We start from the raw sequence: 21693 nt of genomic DNA, 5'->3' as shown, positions 1-21693 counted from the left end.
TTAAAACAGAGACTGAAGGAACACCCATTCAGAGCCTGCCCCACATGTGGCCCATACATATACAGCCACCCAATTAGACAAGATGGATGAAGCAAAGAAGTGCAGACCGACAGGAGCCGGATGTAGATCCTTCCTGAGAGACACAGCCAGAATACAGCAAATACAGAGGCGAATGCCAGCAGCAAACCACTGAACTGAGAATAGGACCCCTGTTGAAGGAATCAGAGAAAGAACTGGAAGAGCTTGAAGGGGCTCGAGACCCCATATGAACAACAATGCCAAGCAACCAGAGCTTCCAGGGACTAAGCCACTACCTAAAGACTATACATGGACTGACCCTGGACTCTGACCCCATAGGCAGCAATGAATATCCTAGTAAGAGCACCAGTGGAAGGGGAAGCCCTGGGTCCTGCTAAGACTGAACCCCCAGTGAACTAGACTGTTGGGGGGAGGGCGGCAATGGGGGGAGGGTTGGGAGGGGAACACCCATAAGGAAGGGGAGGGGGGAGGGTGATGTTTGCCCATAAACCGGGAAAGGGAATAACACTCGAAATGTATATAAGAAATACTCAAGTTAATAAAAAAAAATGGCAAAAAAAACCTGTCTTGAAAAAAATTTATATATATATATATATGTATATATATATAACAGAATATATTTATTATATGGTAATTTGATATATAAAGTATATGAAATATAAATTAACTCTGATTTATGTGATATCAAACAGTTTCTTTTCTCTCATATGTTTTTCTCATAATTTCTTTCCGGAAATATCTTCAGTAATTATGTAGGATAATGAAAAATGTAGATCTTATAAAACATAATGCCTCCTCTGGCCACATCAAAGGGATCTGCATATTAATTAGATTTATAAGCTTTAGTGTAAGAGCCTTTCTTCTCCCCTTCCTGTCTCAAAGCTCTTGAGGAGTCACCGGAGGATTCCTATGAATGACCGCGTGTCAGCAGGAATAGGATGTGAGTCAGTCAAACCAGAGCATTGCTTTACTACTCCACAGGAGTCCTACTCTTTCCTCACAGTGAACGAACCCCTCGCATAACGGAAGAGCTGTAGGAATGGAGCCTTCTACTGTGCTGTCTTCTGCAGACAGCAGTAGTTGGCACTTGTGTCACCAGGAAGGGTTTTACAATGAGAGGGCCACCAGTAGAGGATACTCAGCAGAATTGTTTGGCGCCTTAATCCTAAATCATCTAAGTGTATTATTAGTTCATTTTCTGTTTCTGATATATGGTATCATGGCTATGGCCAGTTACAGAAAGAAGAGTTAATTTTAGCTTCATGACTTTAGAGGGTTACAGACCATGCTGGTAGTAGCATGGAGGCCTGGCAGGAGGAAGCCGACCAGGAACACAAATCAGAACCAACTGAGAGTAAGAGAAGCTTAACATTCTCAAAGCTCATGTCCCCTCAAATGTCATACTTCTGCCATCAAGGCTGCATCTTCCCAAATCTCTCCAGACAGTTATTCCAATATGGAACAAATATTCAAATGCCTAAGATTATGGGGAGGGAGGCACGTCACAATTCAAACAGCACACAAGGTGCAGCTTTCATGGAAACAGGAATGGAGAGATGGAGATGGGGTTGAACATTAGAGATCATGTACTTAGACACTGCAACCATGAGAGGGTATAGTAGAAAGTCTTCCTTCCACACATAAAGGATTGTTGGGGGAATCTGGAATCAGTCTCTAATAGTCACATACACCAGCTTCCATTGGTTTCCAATAAATCATTTTCTTTCTCCATTTTCCAGCATATTTAGTAAGAGATGGATAAGAATCAGCTAAGGTCTGAGAAATCGTTGCTCCATCTTCCACATTTAAATAGCATTTTAAGACACACGGGTCCTTAAAGTTTCTGTCATCACTGCTACCTTTCATGCTCTCTTCTGTTTTACACACAGGCACATGTTGGGGAGAGTGTTAATGCTTTGTCTTATTTTGTCCGCAAAAAGTCACACTTTCAGACCTGAGGGTCCCTGCCCCCAACTGTCTTTGGTGGATAATTTTGCCATACAGCCATTGATTGGGCAGGGAGATGGGGAGGGACTCTTAGACTGCACGGGTAAGAAACGGAGAGGGGAAGAAGAGGAAAACAGGGATTAGATTTCAAAGAAAGCAACCAGTCACCTAAGTATTCCAAGAAAGAGACCCTAGGTGCCACTCGCCAGACTGGGTCTGGGGTAGCAGAAAACATGTTGATTTAGCAAGTTGACTTAAGAAAGTTGGATGAAAGAATGTATGCTAGCTAAGGGGAAGATTAGAAATGCCCAACCATTGAGCTAGTCAAGGCATATCAACATTAGCTGGTGTATGTGTGTGTCTCTCATTTGCTAATCCAGAGAGCCTTTGGGCAGGTCCAGCTCGCATGTGATTCACAGGCAGCCAAAGTAGTTTATCTAATTCACAGCTACAGGTGCATGTTACTACTATTGAAGATTAATTGTATGCTGAGGCTAGACTATTCAGACCTAAGATGAGCACCTCTCAGAGAACACCTAAATTTATTTTTTTGATGCCTTGCCAAATTCTATATGCACATCTGTGTCATTCATAACTCTGGCATGAAACAAAAGAGTTGCACTTGGATGGAAGTTTTAAAGAGAATCATTAATGAAGGGATTATTTACCAATGAAATATATATAGAGGAATAACTGAGAAAATACATACATAAATTAGAAGCAGTAGGGATTGCTTCTTGCACAAAGTTTAAAGGGAACTGGGGAAGAAATGACCAAATCAGAGCCTGGCTGGGAGCGTCAGTTGCACAGCAGGGAAGCACACAGGATCTGCAGCGTAGGCTGCAAATAGCTGAACCGAATATGCACCTACGCATGGTGTGAGAGAATCATGCATTGGTCTACTCCTTTTCACCCTCTGATCTGACTCTTGTATCTGCATTGGGAGACGCAGTAAATCAGGGGGCAATCTGGCTCCTGTGCGAGACACAAGAAGATGACAAAGATAGAGTGGTTAGCAGAAAGATATCTGATAGAGGAAGAGCAGCTTAACCTCCACCCATCAAAATGTCTGCTGAACTGCCTACACAGCTACTGACTGGGACTATAGACTATGTTCATTTCATTACAGTGCCTCCTCTCGCCTTAGAGTGTGCATTCTAAAAGATCTGAAGTTGATGTCTGAAACTTCAGGTTAGAGGGGACTTATATTTTCCTATATATGAATACATTTAATGAAAATTAATTCATAAATTACAGAAAATGACATATTTAAACAATACAAACATAGAGCAGCATATGTAACATAAGTTAGGTGCATATGTTTTTTTTTTCTCCTCCAATTTGACATTTTCAAGATAGTAGAAAAGAAAAAATTCATCTAGACAAGACTGGCAGAGCAATCTGAATTTTCATTATGCTACTCAGGGGGGTACACAATTTAAAGCACATATTGTCTTTATTTCTAGAATTTCCTGTTTGTATTTATGGACTGACGTTGACTGTAACTGAAACTGAAATTTTGACACAGCAGAGACACGGAGTCTACTGTGTGCACCATGAACATCTGTCTTCAGAATCCATTAGAAGACACTTGTACTGTGAAGATTTATGGCATCCCATCAGGTAAACTTAAGACACTATATTTGGACAAGAGTTATGCTTAGACATCCAGTTTCAAAGTATCTTCAGTGATTACTTTTTCATATTTGATGTTCAAAGATGTCACCTGAATCATTTTTGGGCATCTTTTATAATTAATATAAATAATGCTGTCACGATTTTATAATTAAATACCTCAATGAAACTCTCTAATAATGATACTGTATGAGAGAGAGAACTGACATTGAATCATAGCAAATATAGCTTTGTTAACATAAGTTCTGCCAACATCACTAGATACAGAATATATACATCTGGTTGACTGGCATATGATTAGATTATTAAATACTACTATCAACATGATACTCATAACATGAAAAGCTTGCTCTTCTAATGTCCAAAGCCAAGCCAGGTTTTCCTATGAGAAGCAATATTTACTTGGGTATATGTTGAGGTAGGCAGAGAAAAAAATTTCAGAAATATTTGGGTCTCAGACATACAAAGAGTAGGGAAAATAATTCTAGAAATACATTACCTAGTTTAACTATCTTAAAATAAACTAGGTATCAGATTTGTCAATAAAGTTAGTGATTATTTTTGGTAATATCAAAGTCCACAAGACTAAGGGTTAGAAGACATACTTATGGTATGAGAGAGTCAAACGCTTAGACTTTTAGACAGTTATATCATGTTATTATGAGATGGATATAATGGTTTATTAAAAGACTGCTATTGAGATGAGATTCATAATCACTGTTTCCCACTGCCTCAGAATTTCAAATGCATATGCAAAATGCACTAACAAAATGACTTTAAGTAGAATAGAAATGTGTCCTTCATATGAGTTAGGGTGATGTGAATATCTTCAAGCAGATTCTTAAGATCTTGACAGGAACATGTCAAGCTGATAGTGAAAGTTAATAATGTGTAACTCTTAGCAGAAACCACATATCTAAGTTTTTGTAGTGATACTTGGTCATTATTTGTTTTTTAATTGAGACTAAAGAGTAGTGAATCCATGAACTATCTGTTCAACAAATCAGTGGCATTCATCCACAGTTCCATCACACCAGACTCTTAAGGAGGGAGTGCTATAGAGAGAACTGCAACTGTCCAATGAGAGAGAATGGGATGAGAGTGTTTAACACAGATCACTCTGAGGTTTAAAGGAAACCTAGGAAATAGTGTGTCAGCAATGCACTAGGTAAGCAAATGGGAAGATGAACGAAGGGGGTATTTGCTAGGAGAGAGGGATGATAAAAATGATAGAAGTATATTAATGTGGAAAATATAAGAATATATTATATAATTAAAGCAGGAATTTTCATGAATGTTAGAGGGATGTTTGAAGCCATATATATTTAAAACTATGAAGAATAAAAAAGTAAAGATGGTGCACAGAATGGTTGAAATAATAAAGCTTGATGATATTAGTTTAAACTCTGTCAAAAGTAAGATTGTTGGTGTGTGTGTGTGTGTGTGTGTGTGTGTGTGTGCGCGCGTGCGCGCGCTAAAATTTTTAACAAAAAAGAAAGTGTGAGAAGAAAAAGAGTAGAAATGGGAGAAACATGGTATCCATGGTTACAGTTAAATTTGGATGAATTTAAGAGGTCCCTAAGGTTGTGTGACTATGGAACAAATGGAGCATCATGCAAACACTGGGAAAGGATGATAAAAGAGACTGATGAGCACCGTGAAGGAAATCCATGAAAATCATCTCTTAACAAGAGATGGATGCTTCCAGCCAGTCTTCTGGGTATCACACTCTTCTTCTCCCCACACAGACACAAGATGCCCTTCCTTACAAACAGTAATGAAGTGTCACATACAGTGCAGCACGAGTGGAAGTGTTTAGGTTAAAATTTACAACTCCCTCTGCTGCTCCATGAAACCACAGATGCGCATGTAATTTCTTTTAACATAGAATCTAAATGATTTTTTCATCACTAGATCCCAGATTTAGTCTCGTGACAGACATACAACAAGGTTATGATCAATAATTCTTGATTAAGTTGATGTATATTCCATCATTATAGTAATAAAAATATGAGTGTGAAAATGAAGAACACTGATCAACTTTATTTTAAAAATATTTATTGTTAATTTTAAAAATATGCCATTTTCTTCCTTTTCCTTTTTTCTATCAGCATGAAGTAGAGAGGATGACACATGATGATTTTGAGCAATTTTAACTTACACTCTTAAATTACAAGTGAGAAGAGACACCTTTGAGCTCAATCAGATTGAGTAAATCATATTTGAATATTGTTTGAAATTCAATTTCAGATAAATAGAACGGCAGGTTATCACAAGTGCCAAATGTTCCATGTCCGTGAAGAGTGAGGGTACTGTGTGTTCTGGTTTGATTTGCACATCTGTTGAACTGCAACTTCCCATAAAGGATGATCCTATTAAAAAGCAGCATCTTGGCAGATGATTATCTATTCAATTTTGTATAACAGACTATTAAAAAGAAGGCAAATTCTTCAGGTCCTGGCTCTGGACCACGTAGTATGTGCACATTGAATTTTAACTCTTACCATTTAATCTAATAACTTGTGTATATTCTTAGATTAAAACAATTCATTCCTTTTAGGTTTCCAAACTGCATTCTTTGGAAAAATTCAAAGTGTCAGTGAGACATACTGCTTTACACAAGCACATTTGTATTAATTTGCCATATTTCAAAGCTACCTAGGCTGGCCTACACATGAGGTCCACATTACATCAGCAAGCATTCCAGCATAGTTAATTATTACTTCTAAATGGTGTCAATAAATATACAACCCTCTCTTCACACTTGATTCTTACATGCAAAGCTTTTATGAAACTTTTGCTAAAATGTGGTGGAAAAATAATTTAATGTCAGCATTTTGTTCACTTGTTTATAAAAGTGCATTTGAGAATATTTCTATACAATACCACAGGAAAATCTTCACTGAATCTAATGATGCTAACGTAGGGCCCATCAAGCTTACAGCATATGCTCCATTCCCATTGTTTGTATGGAATTACATCCACAAGCCTTAGAAGGAACTTCTGAACCACTGGTTTATGTATTCAACAAAGCAACTCAAGTGCTCTTGAATTGTCTTTGCATATTCTGTCATAACTATGCTTCACTGTAATTCTTCATACAAGAACTAAGATGTAATCACAACTTCATTTGTTTTAAAATACTACATAAGCAGTGTGACCTTTTGGGATCCATGTGAGGGAAGCTGCAATAGTGGACTGTGGCTGTACAATGTTGCAATTGGTAATATTGACTAGTTATTTCTGCTCTGATTTAAACAGAATGGTTTGCATTCCTAACTCACATAGTCCTATAAGGAGACTTTGACACAGTCATTAACTGGAACTACTAACATGTTAGAATGTATGAATCTTTTGCCAGAATCCCTAGCTATATATGCGAGATTAACAGGACAGTTTTCCATGGAATATGGCTGCCATTGAGATTTGGAGCAAAAACTTGGGTCATTTTAGTCCCCATTTTCTTATTCTGTTCCATCTCTTATTGAAACTTGTTTCCTTGTCAGCAAGCCTTATTTTGTTTGTATATGTAATATACTAAATTTAAAATTGCTTCACGAATATGGAAGGGACTTATTTTATGGATTTTAGGCAATTTATTGGTGGTTACATCACTGATATAAATGATATTTCCCTTCCCAGCAACCAATAACAGCCCAGTCTCTTAAGAAGGGGTAGGGCTTCATGGGTCCCTCCCTATACATGATGAAATATTCACAGCTTTAACCTGGTGTCAGCTATCACAGAGGCAGTGAGTCAGTGACTGCAGTGCCCTGTTACATCCAGAAGACAGTTTCAAAGCACCCATCCCCATTCTCTAGCTCTTATATCATCTCCTATCCTTCTCCAAGACATTCTCTGACCCTTCATGGAGGTGGTATAGATATTCTCATTTAGGACCCAACACTCAGTAGTCACTTATTGTCAACAGTTTGGTCACTTGTGAATCTCTCCATTAACCCCTACCCACTGCAAAAAAGATTGGGAGTGTAATTAATCCTGCACAGCAAACTGTGGTGTGATCTAAAGCATGGTACCTGACCTCACATCTAATCTGGGGTGAGTAAGGCTCATTTTTTTTAAAATTCTTTATCTTTCCTAAGCCATGAAGAAAAATTTGCTTATATTTAGGTGGTTAATTGGCTGGGAGGTAGCCAGATTATCTTAGAGGATTTAGAATTGATCAATGACTGCCTAGCTACTATGCTATAAAGCAAATTAAGTAAGCCTAATAGTTTCTGTCTCACTTATTTAGGAGCAAACAAGGGATAGGGAAATAGTATCCACTTTTGAAATTAATTCTACATATGTAGACCATTCCAAAAGGAGCTTCCATAAGCTTGTGCAGTGGTCTTATCACCGGACAAACTACACACCCTTCCAGTCATAATTTAGGTAAACAAGACTCAGTTCCAGGTGTAGATTCTATAGTAACTTGTAGAATTCAGGCAATTTCCGGGTATAAAATCCATCATAAATTATGAATTTCAAATGAGTTTTAGTTTCAGTTTGGATGACATACTATTTGAAGTTAGTCTTACCTAACTAATCCATGAATATCATAGTCACCTACCAATCAGAAAAGATGCTATACCTGTCCATCCAAGCTCATGGTTAAAATGCTCTCTACATTGATATTCATTCTCCCTGAATTAATGGATCTTTAGTTGATATATCTTTAATTGAAATTTTCAAGAAATTCCCATTAGTACCATCAGGTTACTTCTTGTGTTTTCTCTTAGCAAATTACGCTTATCATGGAGCATAATAAGACAAAAATCAAAGAGAAAAATTGGCTATTATTACAGAAAATGCATGAAGCCTATCCCTATGAATCTCAAATTCTTCTTAATATAATTCACAATTTACAGTAATGAAACAGTTTTCACAGGAGTATGGGAGCATGTAAATTTATTATTACAAATTAGTAATTAAAGCGCTCAAAAGTCTTCTAAGTGGGAGAAATAAAACCCAATCAATAGGTCTGTGATGGCTGAACAAGTAAGCCCTGTCCTATGCATGCCATACTCCTCCCTTCACAGCCCTACCTATATCAAAGAGCTGCATACATCCCTACAGGTATCTGCTCTGCCTGTGTACCCGAAGGCCTGCACATATCCGTGCAGGTGCCCATTCTGCCTTGATACCCAAAGGGCTATACTCTGATTTCCTAAAGGTCTTCTCATTCCTTAGACCAGAATCAGAGTGATCTGTATTCACTTAAGAACAAATTGTATATTTTATGTTCAGCAGAACCAATAGAAACAAAATTAAACAAGAGATCCATAAAATAATTGAGCCGAGGAGTCCTCTGGTCACCTATTTCTTATATTTTATCTTCTATATTGATGGCCCTGTGTCCTAACATTTTTGTTTTATAGGATCAGTTCCATCTTTCTAAGCTTGAGGCATAAAGGAAGTTGGCTTATTTCCTTCCTTCCTTTCTTACTTAAATTTTTCCTATTTATGTCCAAGTAACCCACGGCTTGCATGAAAGAGGGCTGAAGGTAAAGTTCTATGGCAGAATGCTTGCCTCGCAGGTATGAGACTCTAGGTTCTAAGTCCCACCATCATCCAGCTATCTCTATATAGCCTTTCTATTGATAACATTTACTAAATGACTGTTGTATGTTATGAGTTGTGTGAGGCACACAAAAATTAGACTATACTTTATCACAATTGACAGAAAGAAGAGCCACTGAGCTGACACTATGACAAAAAATAGCTTTATATAATTTCTCAAGTGTCATGTGCCCTTTGCCAGGTAAGTGACTAGAAATGTAATTGATGGTGAAAATATAAAACTCTAAGTAAAGTCAGAGGACTGGCCATGTGAACATGTAGAAGTTTGTTGAGATGTATAGATAGCTCACTGCATAGATAAGCAGTGGTACTTGGTGCAGGGTTGGAGGTCCAGCCGCCTGCAGGGAAGAACAGGTGCTCAGGTTGCCCAGAAGACGTAAGAAATCTGGCAGATGACAGCGGAGATTGTATTTTGATAGTTTTCTAAATTTCAGGGACGAGTAGTTGGTAATTAATGCTAATAACCAGATGTGGTTTCTCAGCTTCGGGTAAAACATCGTCATGTGATTGAACATCATCATGTGATTGGTACTGGAGGAGTTTCAGTATTTGGAGCAAAGGAGTTTCCAAACTTATATCACAGACCAATATGGAACCACATTGTGCTGTAGAAAGAGCCAGATAATATATAACTTATTTCTCAGGATATAGATTGCCCCTCATTGAGTGCTGACTCTACATTTGAACAGTGACGCACAATGAGATTAATAAATTTTTGATTTCTCAGTTTCCTTGTCTGTAAAATGGGACAAGAACAACACTATTAATTCGCAGCGAGATTTAAGTAGGACATGAACCCCTTCTATGACAGTAAAGACAGTAGAGCGAGTCTCATTCCAGAGGTGTGGTCTGCCTCATGATGGAGGTAATTCTCCCCTTCTTAGTGCTTTCTTTTTTCCCAGTGAGAGCACAATAGGGATGATTTTTGAATTTGCATGTTCTACCTGCTCGTAAAAGAGGCTGTGCTGCCCAGTTGGTGTGGCCTTTCAATTAGTGCTCTCCCCTTTGGCCTTCGGGTTGCAGGATTTTCCTCTTTGGCTAGAAGAACATAAACTATCCCAACATGAGTTTTTGAGCTTCTGGAATCTTCTCCTCTATGCCTTTAGACATCTTTCCCTTGACTTTCTTCTCACATTTGTGAATCCTTACTCAGCTAGCGAGTGGAGGTGATGGAGTAGCCTCTGACAATCTCCAGGAGTCTCTTTCTACGCTTTCCCCACCCTGCCTACTCTGTCCTGCAAACTGAGGCTACTCTGACTTCCAAGTTCTCCCTGGCTCCCTACCTTTAGTCTCCCAGAAACTTCTAAGTATGGTCTGTCAGTCAGTTCTTCCCTGAGGTAAAATGTAGTAGTTGAATCTGGGCAGTAGGCTGGGCTAAGTCAGCCATTAAAACAAACAAAAACCAACCTCCGTACTAGAGGATTTTTTCTTCCTGTGGGCTCTACCAGGGGGACTTAATCAAAAACTGACTTTGTTTGTTTGTGTGTTTGTTTGTTTTGATCAGACAGGGTTTCTCTGTGTACTCCTGACTGTTCTGGAACTCACTTTCTAGACCAGACTGGCCTCAAACTCAGAGATCCACCTCATCTCCACTCCAAGTACTGGATTAAAGGCCTGCACCACCACCACTACTGCTGGCTGGAAATGACTTTTTAATACAAAATGATGCACTGCAGCTTTTATTAACCAACACTGATCAATTTGAGCCAAAGATTTTTGGGGATATTTCGCTTGGAAAAAATTAGGGTGAGGGCAATGTGTTTTCATCTTATTCAAGAAAAAGGTTGGTTTTGTTTGTTTGTTTGTTTGTTCCCATCCTTTCAGGGTTTTTGGCATGGTTCTGCTTGTTGGGAACATTTAGGACTTTAAAAGCTGGGAAACTTTGCCCATTTGAATGGACCGATACCTTCAGGTTTTCTACAGGAGAGCCTGCGTCTGAATCACATTTCTGCCCCTGCATTTTCCAGAGCTGTGGCTACTTCACAATGTGCTGGAATTGCCTTTCACAAAGGAACGGGAAGTATTGCTGAAGTGTATAAGCACAGTGAAGTGAGAGGTGAGGAGAGGGGAACGTATATATCCTCTGTGTTCACTTTTATTACCTTCGCCATGCAACTGCATTTAACATTTTCAGAAACAAGCAATAATGTCTGAATGAAAAAAATATGACATTTTAAATATGACCAAGTGAAAGATATTATTTAAATAGTGAATATTCACAAAAACTCGTTGTTTTACATTCCCGGGAGGCTCTTTGCTTAATGAGAAAGGAACATTTATCCTCTCACAAATACAGTGTTATAAGTTTATACTAATATATGGATACATCTATAAACACAGATAATCTGTATTTGTCACAGGCGGTGCACTTGTAAATGAAACATTATGTAAATAATGCTATGCCGCACACAGTTCTTCTTCCCAGTGTGTGAGTGTGGCTGACTCAGCAGTGGAAAAGCAAAGTCATCCACAGTGACTTATACATGCTCAGATGTTTAAATGTATAATGTACATTTCATAAAACACAGTGAAGTCTTAGTTAATGATTTCAACAAACTCTCACTATAACACCAAGGGTTTAACCTTGTTTCTTTTATCCATTGACTGTCAGGCACCCATTTGTGGATGTCTTATCCATCCACAAGCAGACTGACTGACTTTTCTTATTCCTAAAGTGAAAAGAATAATCTCCGAGATCTGCTCCAGCTTTAAGAAACATAGAGGACTGAGCGCAGAATTCCTTGTTGTGGAACTATTATTACCTGAAACAATTATCTGCTCTCTTATTTGCATAAGGAATGTTAGTTCAAGGTGATTAAATAATTTGTCTAAATAATGCCAAAAATGTTGTTAAATCTAAGAGTCTGAGTTGTAGTACTTATTCTGCGCCAAAACTTCCGGAGTATAACCCTTGTTTATCAAAGCTACCTGTTACAAATGATGTACTAGTAAGGGTATCAATCTTAGAACAGATACAGAGCCATTCTTAGAACATACATTTGCAAATCTAAAATGAAAATATTTGCCTACAACTTCTAACTATGTAGGTCTTCATATTCATGAAATTTGAAAATAATTCAGACAATACTTGCAGTTGTGTTATGATCTTCGAACTATTTCTTACATTGTGTTAGATTTTCAGTTGCTAGAAATCACAGTATCTACAAAAATAGCTCATAGTTTGTAAAGACAGCACCTTCCATTTCTCTAGTTGCCCTTCAATGAAATTGATCACAGTATATGATGATCACTTAAAATATGTAATAGCAACACATTTCTTGTTTGAACAAACTTAGTCAAGGTGTTACCTAAACATTCACACCCATTATATAATATCAAGGTAGTTATGCATGTCTATTGACAAGGACTTCCTCTCAGGTACAGAGTACAGCTCGGGCAGTTAAACAGAGCTTTGTCTCTAAAAGAGGTGAAATTGTGATGAATAACATCTTGGGCAATATTGTCACAAATTTTAACCAGGAGACATGGCTTAGCAAAAACTCAATGTGCATTCTCAATAAATGCATTTTATTTTTAGCCTGGTCAATATTCTCTAGCTCTTTTGGAATCATACCATACGAGTTTGTATTGGCTTGCTCTGTGAATAAATAGAAATTTGTCATCTTCAGATGGATACATATTTGGACTTTATTAATTCAGACTTGATTTTATCATTGTATTACAGATATTTTCATAATGCAATTCTGCTACATTTCCTTACTGAATATTTTATCCCAAACAAATGGCAATTAGCAAAGATATACGAGCCACTTATCTTTATTACAAGTTGGCTTGCTTTAGATCTGCACTCCTCTTTATGCTTTTAAGAACAAAATCCCCAGTACTATTAAAAAAACTTTCTATTCATGTTCTGATTTTATCTTGGACTCCCAGTAGTTTACCCAATTTTTGGTATATTTTAATCATTTTTTTAAAGGGTCATTGCGGATGTTTGTAGAGAAGCTCAGGTTCCTCATTACTGAATGAGAAAAGCCTTGTGACAGTAATTTCTCATGCATATTAAATTTAATTAGTTACATATGTTCCTTGAAGAAATGGCAAAAGGGGTGGGAAGACAGAACTGAAATTGTATTGCTGTAGCCCAGTAACAGGGTCTCTGATTTGCAGTCTCTGTCTTTATGTTTCTCATTATTCTAACATCAATTTTCTATACTTTTCTTAACATTAGTGTATGACCAGGAGTTTAGTAGCTATGAAAAAAGTCAGATTTTCTGTAGCTAGACTTTAATATACTGGCTTATGCAGCAAAAGATAGATGCTGGTATTTATTAAAAATCACGTTTCCCTGGCTATACAAAGAACTTTCCTACAGGAAAGCAAAGGTCAATAAAAGGTCAGCAGCATCACATCTAATAACGACAATAAAATATAGAACTTTTAAAAATTGTGCAATACTTTTTAAAAGGACCTTAACTTGTTACTAGAATAGTACAGCCTCAAGTTTTACCATTCAAATTTCAACATTCAAAGACATGAGTCGTTAACTGACTGCTTAAGGCAATCAAAATGGATGTAAAGATGTGACCTGCCTGTTATACCTTATAGAACTCCTGTGGAGATCTGGTGACAGATTTACGTGTCAGAACCTTACACTGAAATATTAATATCTTTCATATAACAGTATGGAATGAAAATTCCAACTGATAGTTAGAATCTTTGATTCCTCACTGTGTCTTCTCTTCAGATTCTGGCAGACCATAAATGTCATAACGCCACGAATATTACTAAAAGTCTTTCTTCTCTTTTTGAAACTTTCATTTATACCTCTACCTCCTTAACATCGCATGCATGTGCTACCATACTGAATACCTAAAAATGCTTTGTTTCCAGTGGTAATTATAGGTTCAGATGCAACGAAAATGCAACATACAATTCAAGACAACAACTTACCATTTACATTTTCAGATGCTGAATGGCAATAACACAAAACCAGTTCCAAGAAACACACAGCAAGTATGTTATGGCCCCATAATTATTCTTGGTATACTTATGCGTCTCTACCAGAGAACTAATACGGACTATGATTTTTTTAAATGAAGCACTTTGTTTTCTTCTTATATCTTTATTCTTCCCTAACAACTGAAGTTGAGTCATATTAAGATTTTAATTGATTACAAATAAAGACTCTGAGGAATTCTGAAAAGTTCAAAATCTTAACTATGCATCCCTATCAAGGGGGTGATGTACTGTCTATTTCTCATTTAACAGAGTCCACCATTAAAGATGGAGCTGAAGAAGTACTTTAATCTTCTAAGTGGACAATTGGAATCAATTTACTTGACATCAGATTACACTCTATTCATCATCAATTAGGATAAAATATTTTATCTGTTTGATAATTCTTATGTATTTCAGGAAAAATGCTACAAAACTTTCATAGAGCATAAATCATTTAACTATAATAACTGATGAACATGTGCATAAATTCTAGAGTATTTCAGAGCAGTTTATTACCTTTTTTATAATTAACCTATTTCATTAAAATATTTCAAGTTTTTTTGCTATTTCCACTCAATTGCTTGCACTGCAGGGAGCCCAGGTAGCTTACCCTAGGACATAGGCTATAAGGACACTCATGATGCTGTCAGCAAGCTTATGATGTATCTACATTAATATATTCCCCTTTCTATTTCCTTGCATTAATTACTTTTTATGAGATCAATATAATTTTTTCATAGTAAGACTCATAATTTTGATAAACTAGAAATATCACAGTTAATATATTCTTAACAGAAAATTACAAATTGCATATGAAGTTTAACCATAAACTTTAAAAGAAAAGGGCATTTCAGATAAAAAAGATGCTCATTTGGTGCCAAGAATGAAACAAAATGGATCCTACCTGATGGGTCAAAATTCACCTCGTTGCCAGGACTTGGACCCACATCAATGGACACGATTGGAATGAGCTTCCGGAAGTCCCATAGCTTTATAACTCCACGGGAATCACAGGATGCTAGTATGTGACCCTTCAAAACATATAATAAAAGAAATATATATATATATATATATATCACAACCTGCAGTAAAAACCTATGAGATTTGTTTCAGTTTTATTAATGGCACAAAAATACATATCTTTAATTCTAAAAAGAAATCATTATAAAGTTACATTGAATTCTGTTCTTAAGATATAGAGTCTAATGTGAAAATATGAAAATAAATTTTAAGAAAGCATTTAGATTTTAGCTATGTGAAACTACACAAAAATATAAAATATATAAACCTTTATATTTCATTTTATTATGCAAATTATGTGTTTTGAGATATGTGACACATAGAATTACAAATATGAGAAATCATTTTACATGTGCATTTCACTTAATTTGCTTCTAATGAACTAGTAATGCCATTTAATGCCCCAAATGAAGTGAAAATGAGAGTTAGCAAGATAAATAGACACAATGGTCAGGAGATTAACTGGCTTCAATTAAACTGGCTGCAGGTAAATGACACTTACTGTGGTCCTTTAGACGAATTTCTCAGCAGAGACGGTTGGGCTATTTGGTTAACATATACTATCTGTTTGATTATGCTTATGCTATTGGAGAAAATACTAAAACCAACCAATTTTATACAGCATAAAACACCTGATGGCAATTAATAACTGTTGTATTGGAACAAAGAGTAAGGTATTTGGATACAGCAGAGGAAAAACAGAAGAGGAGGTGAATAGAGTGTACTGGAGAAAGGGAAGAGACTTTACTAGCGTAGCAATTAGCCTGAGCTCATCCATTAGGGGGTCCATGGCTGTCTCGCTGCCTGTGTAGACACTGGCCTCTCAGAAAAATGTCAGTTTTTGAGGAATACATCATATCAGTCACTGGGCATCGGTGATAAGCAAGAGGGGCTTCTGCTCTGCATCTATATCCAATCTCATCATTTTGCATTCAGTTTCTTTGTTCATTCATACAAGCAGTGAGTCAGTCACTCCTTAGACTCTTTTCAACTGGTTTTATAGCTTCCCTTAAAAAAATCTAGTTTGATTTTTTTTAAACTGTCAAGTCAAAAACTTTCCCTTCTTTCTTAAGTTTTAAAAATGTTAAAGGTATTAACTTTATTACTAAATGATTTTGTTATTTCAATCAAGGTTATGTTGACTCTTTTCTTATTTACTGTCAGTAGGATATCCTTCCTGTAAGAACTGAACAACTTCTATAAATGAGAGTTCAAGGGAATCTTTCCCATGTCCCTAAACACACCAGTAGGGCAAGGGATGTCATTAGTTTTAAATTTCCATAACTCTTGTCACTAACAAAGTAATATAAAAGCCGTGCCCCCATTCTTTTTTTTTTCTTATGTGTGCAGTGTATGCATGAGTGAGATGGGTAGTTCTTTTAACATTCCCTTGATTGACACAGGTAAAGGTGAACTCTGGAGTTCATCCATTTACACCTGAATATTTCATTTTATTTTTTTCTGAAAAGTAGAACTAATGAGTTGAGGTTTTTGCTGTCTAGCAGATATTGTGACTGTTATGTATTCATGTTCCCATTCTAACAAATGAGATGCTTAATCAATTTTATGACTGAAATGGAGCAGAGAGAATTTGGACTACCCTCAAGTATGTAAACACATTGTGCAAGAATTGTGAGAAATCAGTGAGTTTTGTTGGAGAAAAATGGAAGATCATTTATTTCATAGGCTTTAGTAGGGAGTATTAATGTTACAAATTAGAAAAAGTTCTCTGTAAATGTAAAGACTGTTAATCATCTTTACACATCACAAATGGGACCTCTGTTCAATCAAGAGAAGATAGCGGATAGGTTCTCAGCGGAATTTTGTGGGTGCACCTTTTACCAGACTCATGTTTATTGACTTGGACTTTGTCTGGAGACTCGAAATTAAAATAGATTTGAAAATATGCCCTACCACAATGAGAATTAAACCTTAAGGAAATATATTTAAAATTAAAAAACTAGTCTCTTCATTTATATTGGTTGAGAGTCAATATTAAAATGTTTTTTATGTTTAATGTCCCAAAATGCTACTGTCAAATGATGAATGCTCAGTAGTTTAAAAATATTAAATTGTTTCAACAATTTATAATATGCTTTCAATAAACCATGCAATGTTTTACATAATTCAATAAAATGAATGCATAGTAATATTTACGAACCTTTGAGGGGTGACCATAATTTAACCATGGTTTTCATTGCCTTAAGAACTTAGGGGCTATAACAAAGGATGTAGTATAGGGAAATAAACATAACAACTTATTAAGAGATAGAATTTGATTTTTAGGTTTGATAGTCGTATAATACTAGTTAATAAAAGAACTACTTAGTTATCCCAAGCAGATAGGGTACATACAAAGCCTATCATGATATTTGTAGCATAATAGAGCCCCATAACATAAGATTTCAATTAGAAGGTAAATAACATTTCCATGGAATTGATTGTAATATTTTAGATTAGTTCAAGTCCTGTCTTAACAATCTTAGGACAGATATTAATTTTAGTTCTTATGGTTTTGTTATTGTTAGAAACAAACAATGTAGGGTTATCAAGAATTTAGAATATCCTAGCCTCTAGAAACTGCCTTTTCTCACCTCAAATTGGAAAGATATCAGAACTACATCCCTCTTTAAAACAGGGCATCAGCCTAGAATAGACTAGAGTGTGTGTTGAGAAATCTTGAGGCTAAGAGACATGGTAAAGGATTAGATGGTGACCTGAGGAAAAAATTCTGCCATCTAAAATTTACAATCAAAGGACAGTGATAGTTGTTAGGTACTTAGCCTAAACTAAGCAAGATCTGAACTAAACATTCTGGAAGTAGGTGAAATTGTCTAAGATTGTGAAAGACTGAGGACTCATGAGCTTTGACAAGGTTTCTAAAATGTAATTCTAGGTTAGGTCCTGTCCCATCATCAGTACTAAGACGTAGTGTCCAGAAATGAGCAGTCAAGTACTGAGTTCATAAAGAAGTTCAGTTCTGCTTGGGCTGTGTCTATGATCTGGCCCAGCTCCTCTTACATGCTAGCCCTTGACCTTTTCTTAAGTAATGGAACAAGTGAGAATGAAGAAAGTATAGAATTAACAGTGTTGACAGTGTTTGTAAAAGAACTTCTAGAAATAGTAAGGAACCAATGACTATACAAATAAAGAATTTTATTGTCAGATCATTTATCTGATGAAATGGACCAGCAGGTAGAAAGTCCTTGCAATGCAAGCCTTGTGACCTGGATTTGATCCCAACAAGCCATAGTAGAAGAAAATTGACTCTCCAAAGTTGTCCTCTGATCTCCACATGCACATTCACACACACAGACACAGACACGCATACATCTTCACTGTGGCACACATGAGCTCACATTCATATACATACAATCCTATAATAATTATGATAAATAACAAATACATATCATAAATCTTGATAGATTCAAATTAGTTAAACAATAAAAGTATAATTTACCAAAGTGTCTTAAATGCAAAGTAGAAAATGAATAGTCACCATTTCCGATGGCCCTGGTTCAGCCTTCCAACCTCTGAAATCAAGAACCTATATTGCAAAATGCTATGCAAACATGAAGCTATTTATTAGTTAGAGTATGGCTTGGAACAGTGGGCCAATCTATTTTATGATTAGAATTTACTCATGAGGGATTTCTATTCTATTTTTAATAAAGTTGAAGCCATTGATAAAAATTCCATATGCGTTTTGAAAAAAAGTTTTATCTTTCATTGATATGTTTGTATCTAGACAGGTTTGTAAGCACCTGTGGATGCCAGAAGGAGGTGTCATACACACTCAGTGAACATACTGGTGATGGCCAACTGCTCAGTGTGGGTGCTAAGAACTGAACTCGGGTTCCCAGCAAACAACCATCTTTCCAGCCCCTATGTGTATTTTAAAAGCACTTAAAATAAAGAAATTAGATGTTTACTTGTCTACATACTTTTCTGAAGAGTAAGAACTAGATCATGATAAAAATTTATGGACACCTAAATTAAACTCAGCTAATCAATGTAATAAACCCATCAAAATCAAAAGCTAATTTCCCCACAGGAGATACAGTCAGATAACCTGGACTGTTTGTCAAAAGAAGATAAAAAGAAATGGTTCCAAGGGGAAACAACATAATCAGAAGCATTGGGGCATTAAAGAAGAGTTATGGTCGGAGGTACAACAGTGTGTTGGGGGTAGAGACAAGTTAGCAGTCTCTAGGTATCTTCTTCAATAATTGCCCACCTTTTTGTGTTTTGAAACAGTGTTTTGTAATGAATCTATAGCTCAACTCTGGCTATGCTGGCTGGACAAGAAGCTCCAGAGATCTGCCTGTCTCTGCCTACCCAGTGCTGAGATTAAAGTCATTTGCAATGAGTTTGCTGTTTACCTGACTGCTGGAGGCTAGAGTAGAACTCAGATTCTCATGTGTGCATTGCAAGTAATAACTAACGAATATATCTCTCAGCTCCAAGAGGGACCGTTTTCAATATGGCAGACACGAAAAAAAAAAAAACATGCTACAAGGACTTGACACTAATTGTCAATTCTTTAGAAAACTCAGTGTTTTAAAACAAAAATAAATTTAAAATCAACTAAAAATAAGGTAAAAATGGAATAGCTACAATAATGTCATACAAGTACAAAAGAAGAAAAAAATAACCAAAAGGAAAATATCAAACCAGTAACAACAGAGGAACAAGACCTGCTATTAAGTGAAAGATGGACAAAAGAAAGAACAGTGTGTGTGTGTGTGTGTGTGTGTGTGTGTGTGTGTGTGTGTGCGCGCGCGCGCGCGCGCGCGCGCGTGCATGCATGCGCGCCAGCATATATGTAAGATGCATTATGTGGGTGTTTAGTGTCCTTAAAGATCAAAAAAAGGGCAGCATATCGCTAAAGCTGGAGGTACAGGCAGTTGGGAGCTGTCCTATTAGCCTAGGAACCGAAACAAAGCTTGCTCAAGAGCAATAAATACTATCAACTGCTTAGTCATCTCTCCAGCCCTTAGAACTCTTTTTGTAGATCACAACAATACTCAATTATGTCCCTATCTGTAGCTAATACATTTTAAGACCCACTGATGGATGCCCTAAGCCTGGGAGTAGTGAACTTCACTATATGAATGTTTCTTATGTGACCATACCTGGGATAAAGAAAGTTTCACTTATAAATTAGGCATTCTAAGAGATTAACAATGACCACTGCCCTGGCCAATCTCAATTCTCATCTGTATTGGATATGGAACCAAGACATAGTCCTCTGAGTAATCTGAGAAAGCATTTTCAGTAAGCTAACTGATGGGTGAATACCATCCTTTGTCTTAGTTGGAGTTACTATTGCTGTGATGAAACGCTACGAACAAAAGCAACTTTGGAGGAAAGAGTTTATGTTGCCCAAACTTTCAGATCAGTTTTCTTCATCAGAAGCCATGAGGGCAAGCACTCACACAGGGCAAGAACCTGGGGGCACAAGCTGATGTAGTGGCAATGTGGAGTGCTGCTTACTGGCGTGCTCCTCATGGCTTGCTCAGCCTATTTTCTTATAGAACCCAGCATCAGCAGCTCAGGGACAGCACCGCCCACAGTAAACCGAGCCCTCCTCCACTGATTACTAAGTAAGAAAATCCCTTATGGGCTTGCATACAGCCTGATCTTATGGAGATCTTGAGGTTCTCTCCTTTCAGGTGACTTTAATTTGTATCAAGTTAACATAAAACTATTCAGAACAGGGCCTTTCCAACAACAGCTGTCCCTTGAGAGAAGTCCATGAAACACACACGGCCTGTAGCACCCCTGCCTCTGCTCCTTGCTCCTGCGTACTTCTGTCCCACTATGATGTCTGGGCTGGCATTCAGAGCTGACATCAGAACCCATGCCCTGTGCCTTTCAGACACTTACCAAAGACCTGGGACTCTACACGGATCTTCCAGGTCTTCAGCACCAACTTGGGACCTCAATGCACCTGGTGAGCTGTGCAGCCACTAGATAGGCTCTCGTACTCTCAGTCTATGGGCATCCACTGTTGGACTACCCAGCCTATGTTGGAAAAGTCAATCTGATAAAGACCCTTTGTAATATATATTTATTATCTTTGCCTTGTTCCTCTACAGAACATGGACAGTGATATCATTAGCGGTAAAACAGAACAATGAGAACACACACGTTAGTAAACACTGTGTGAGAGTGGATGTTTCTTCCTTCACCCCTCAAAGGCTCATAATTCCTCCTTCCATTATAGTACTATTTCACACCACAGTTGACTACAGAGAAGTAAAATTGCAGAGAGTGACTAGGAAATTAAGTAGGAGAGCTGTCATTGAATTAAGCTAGGTAAAATATCAGAGATGTCTATCCAGGACGCTTGGCTTCTGGGATGACGGTCTCTCTGATGGCCCTGTTTGCCATCTCCTCTCTTGAGAGGAACTGTCTTCTATTCACTACTGTAGATGGATTCCTTTAATATTCATTCTTTTCCTAAGACATAAAATAAATGTTTATGTATGTCTGGCTCAAATAGCA

General features: G+C 37.1%; 1 protein-coding gene across 3 annotated transcripts in view; it reads right to left on the bottom strand.

Annotated features, from left to right (window-relative positions):
* The window catches only part of Spag16 (sperm associated antigen 16), a 906763-nt gene that overhangs the window by 209727 nt on the left and 675343 nt on the right, over window positions 1-21693 (bottom strand). For all 3 annotated transcript variants that reach the window (XM_087567315.1, NM_001401616.1, NM_001134728.1), the window contains 1 exon segment: window positions 15068-15194. In XM_087567315.1, coding sequence (XP_087423441.1) covers window positions 15068-15194 — 127 coding nt within the window.

Source organism: Rattus norvegicus, chromosome 9 (genome assembly GCF_021556685.1).
Source record: "Rattus norvegicus strain SHRSP/BbbUtx chromosome 9, alternate assembly SHRSP_T2T, whole genome shotgun sequence".
In the NCBI taxonomy this organism is placed as follows: domain Eukaryota; kingdom Metazoa; phylum Chordata; class Mammalia; order Rodentia; family Muridae; genus Rattus; species Rattus norvegicus.
Note: the sequence above shows the minus strand (reverse complement) of the source record. Positions and strands in the feature narration are given on the sequence as shown.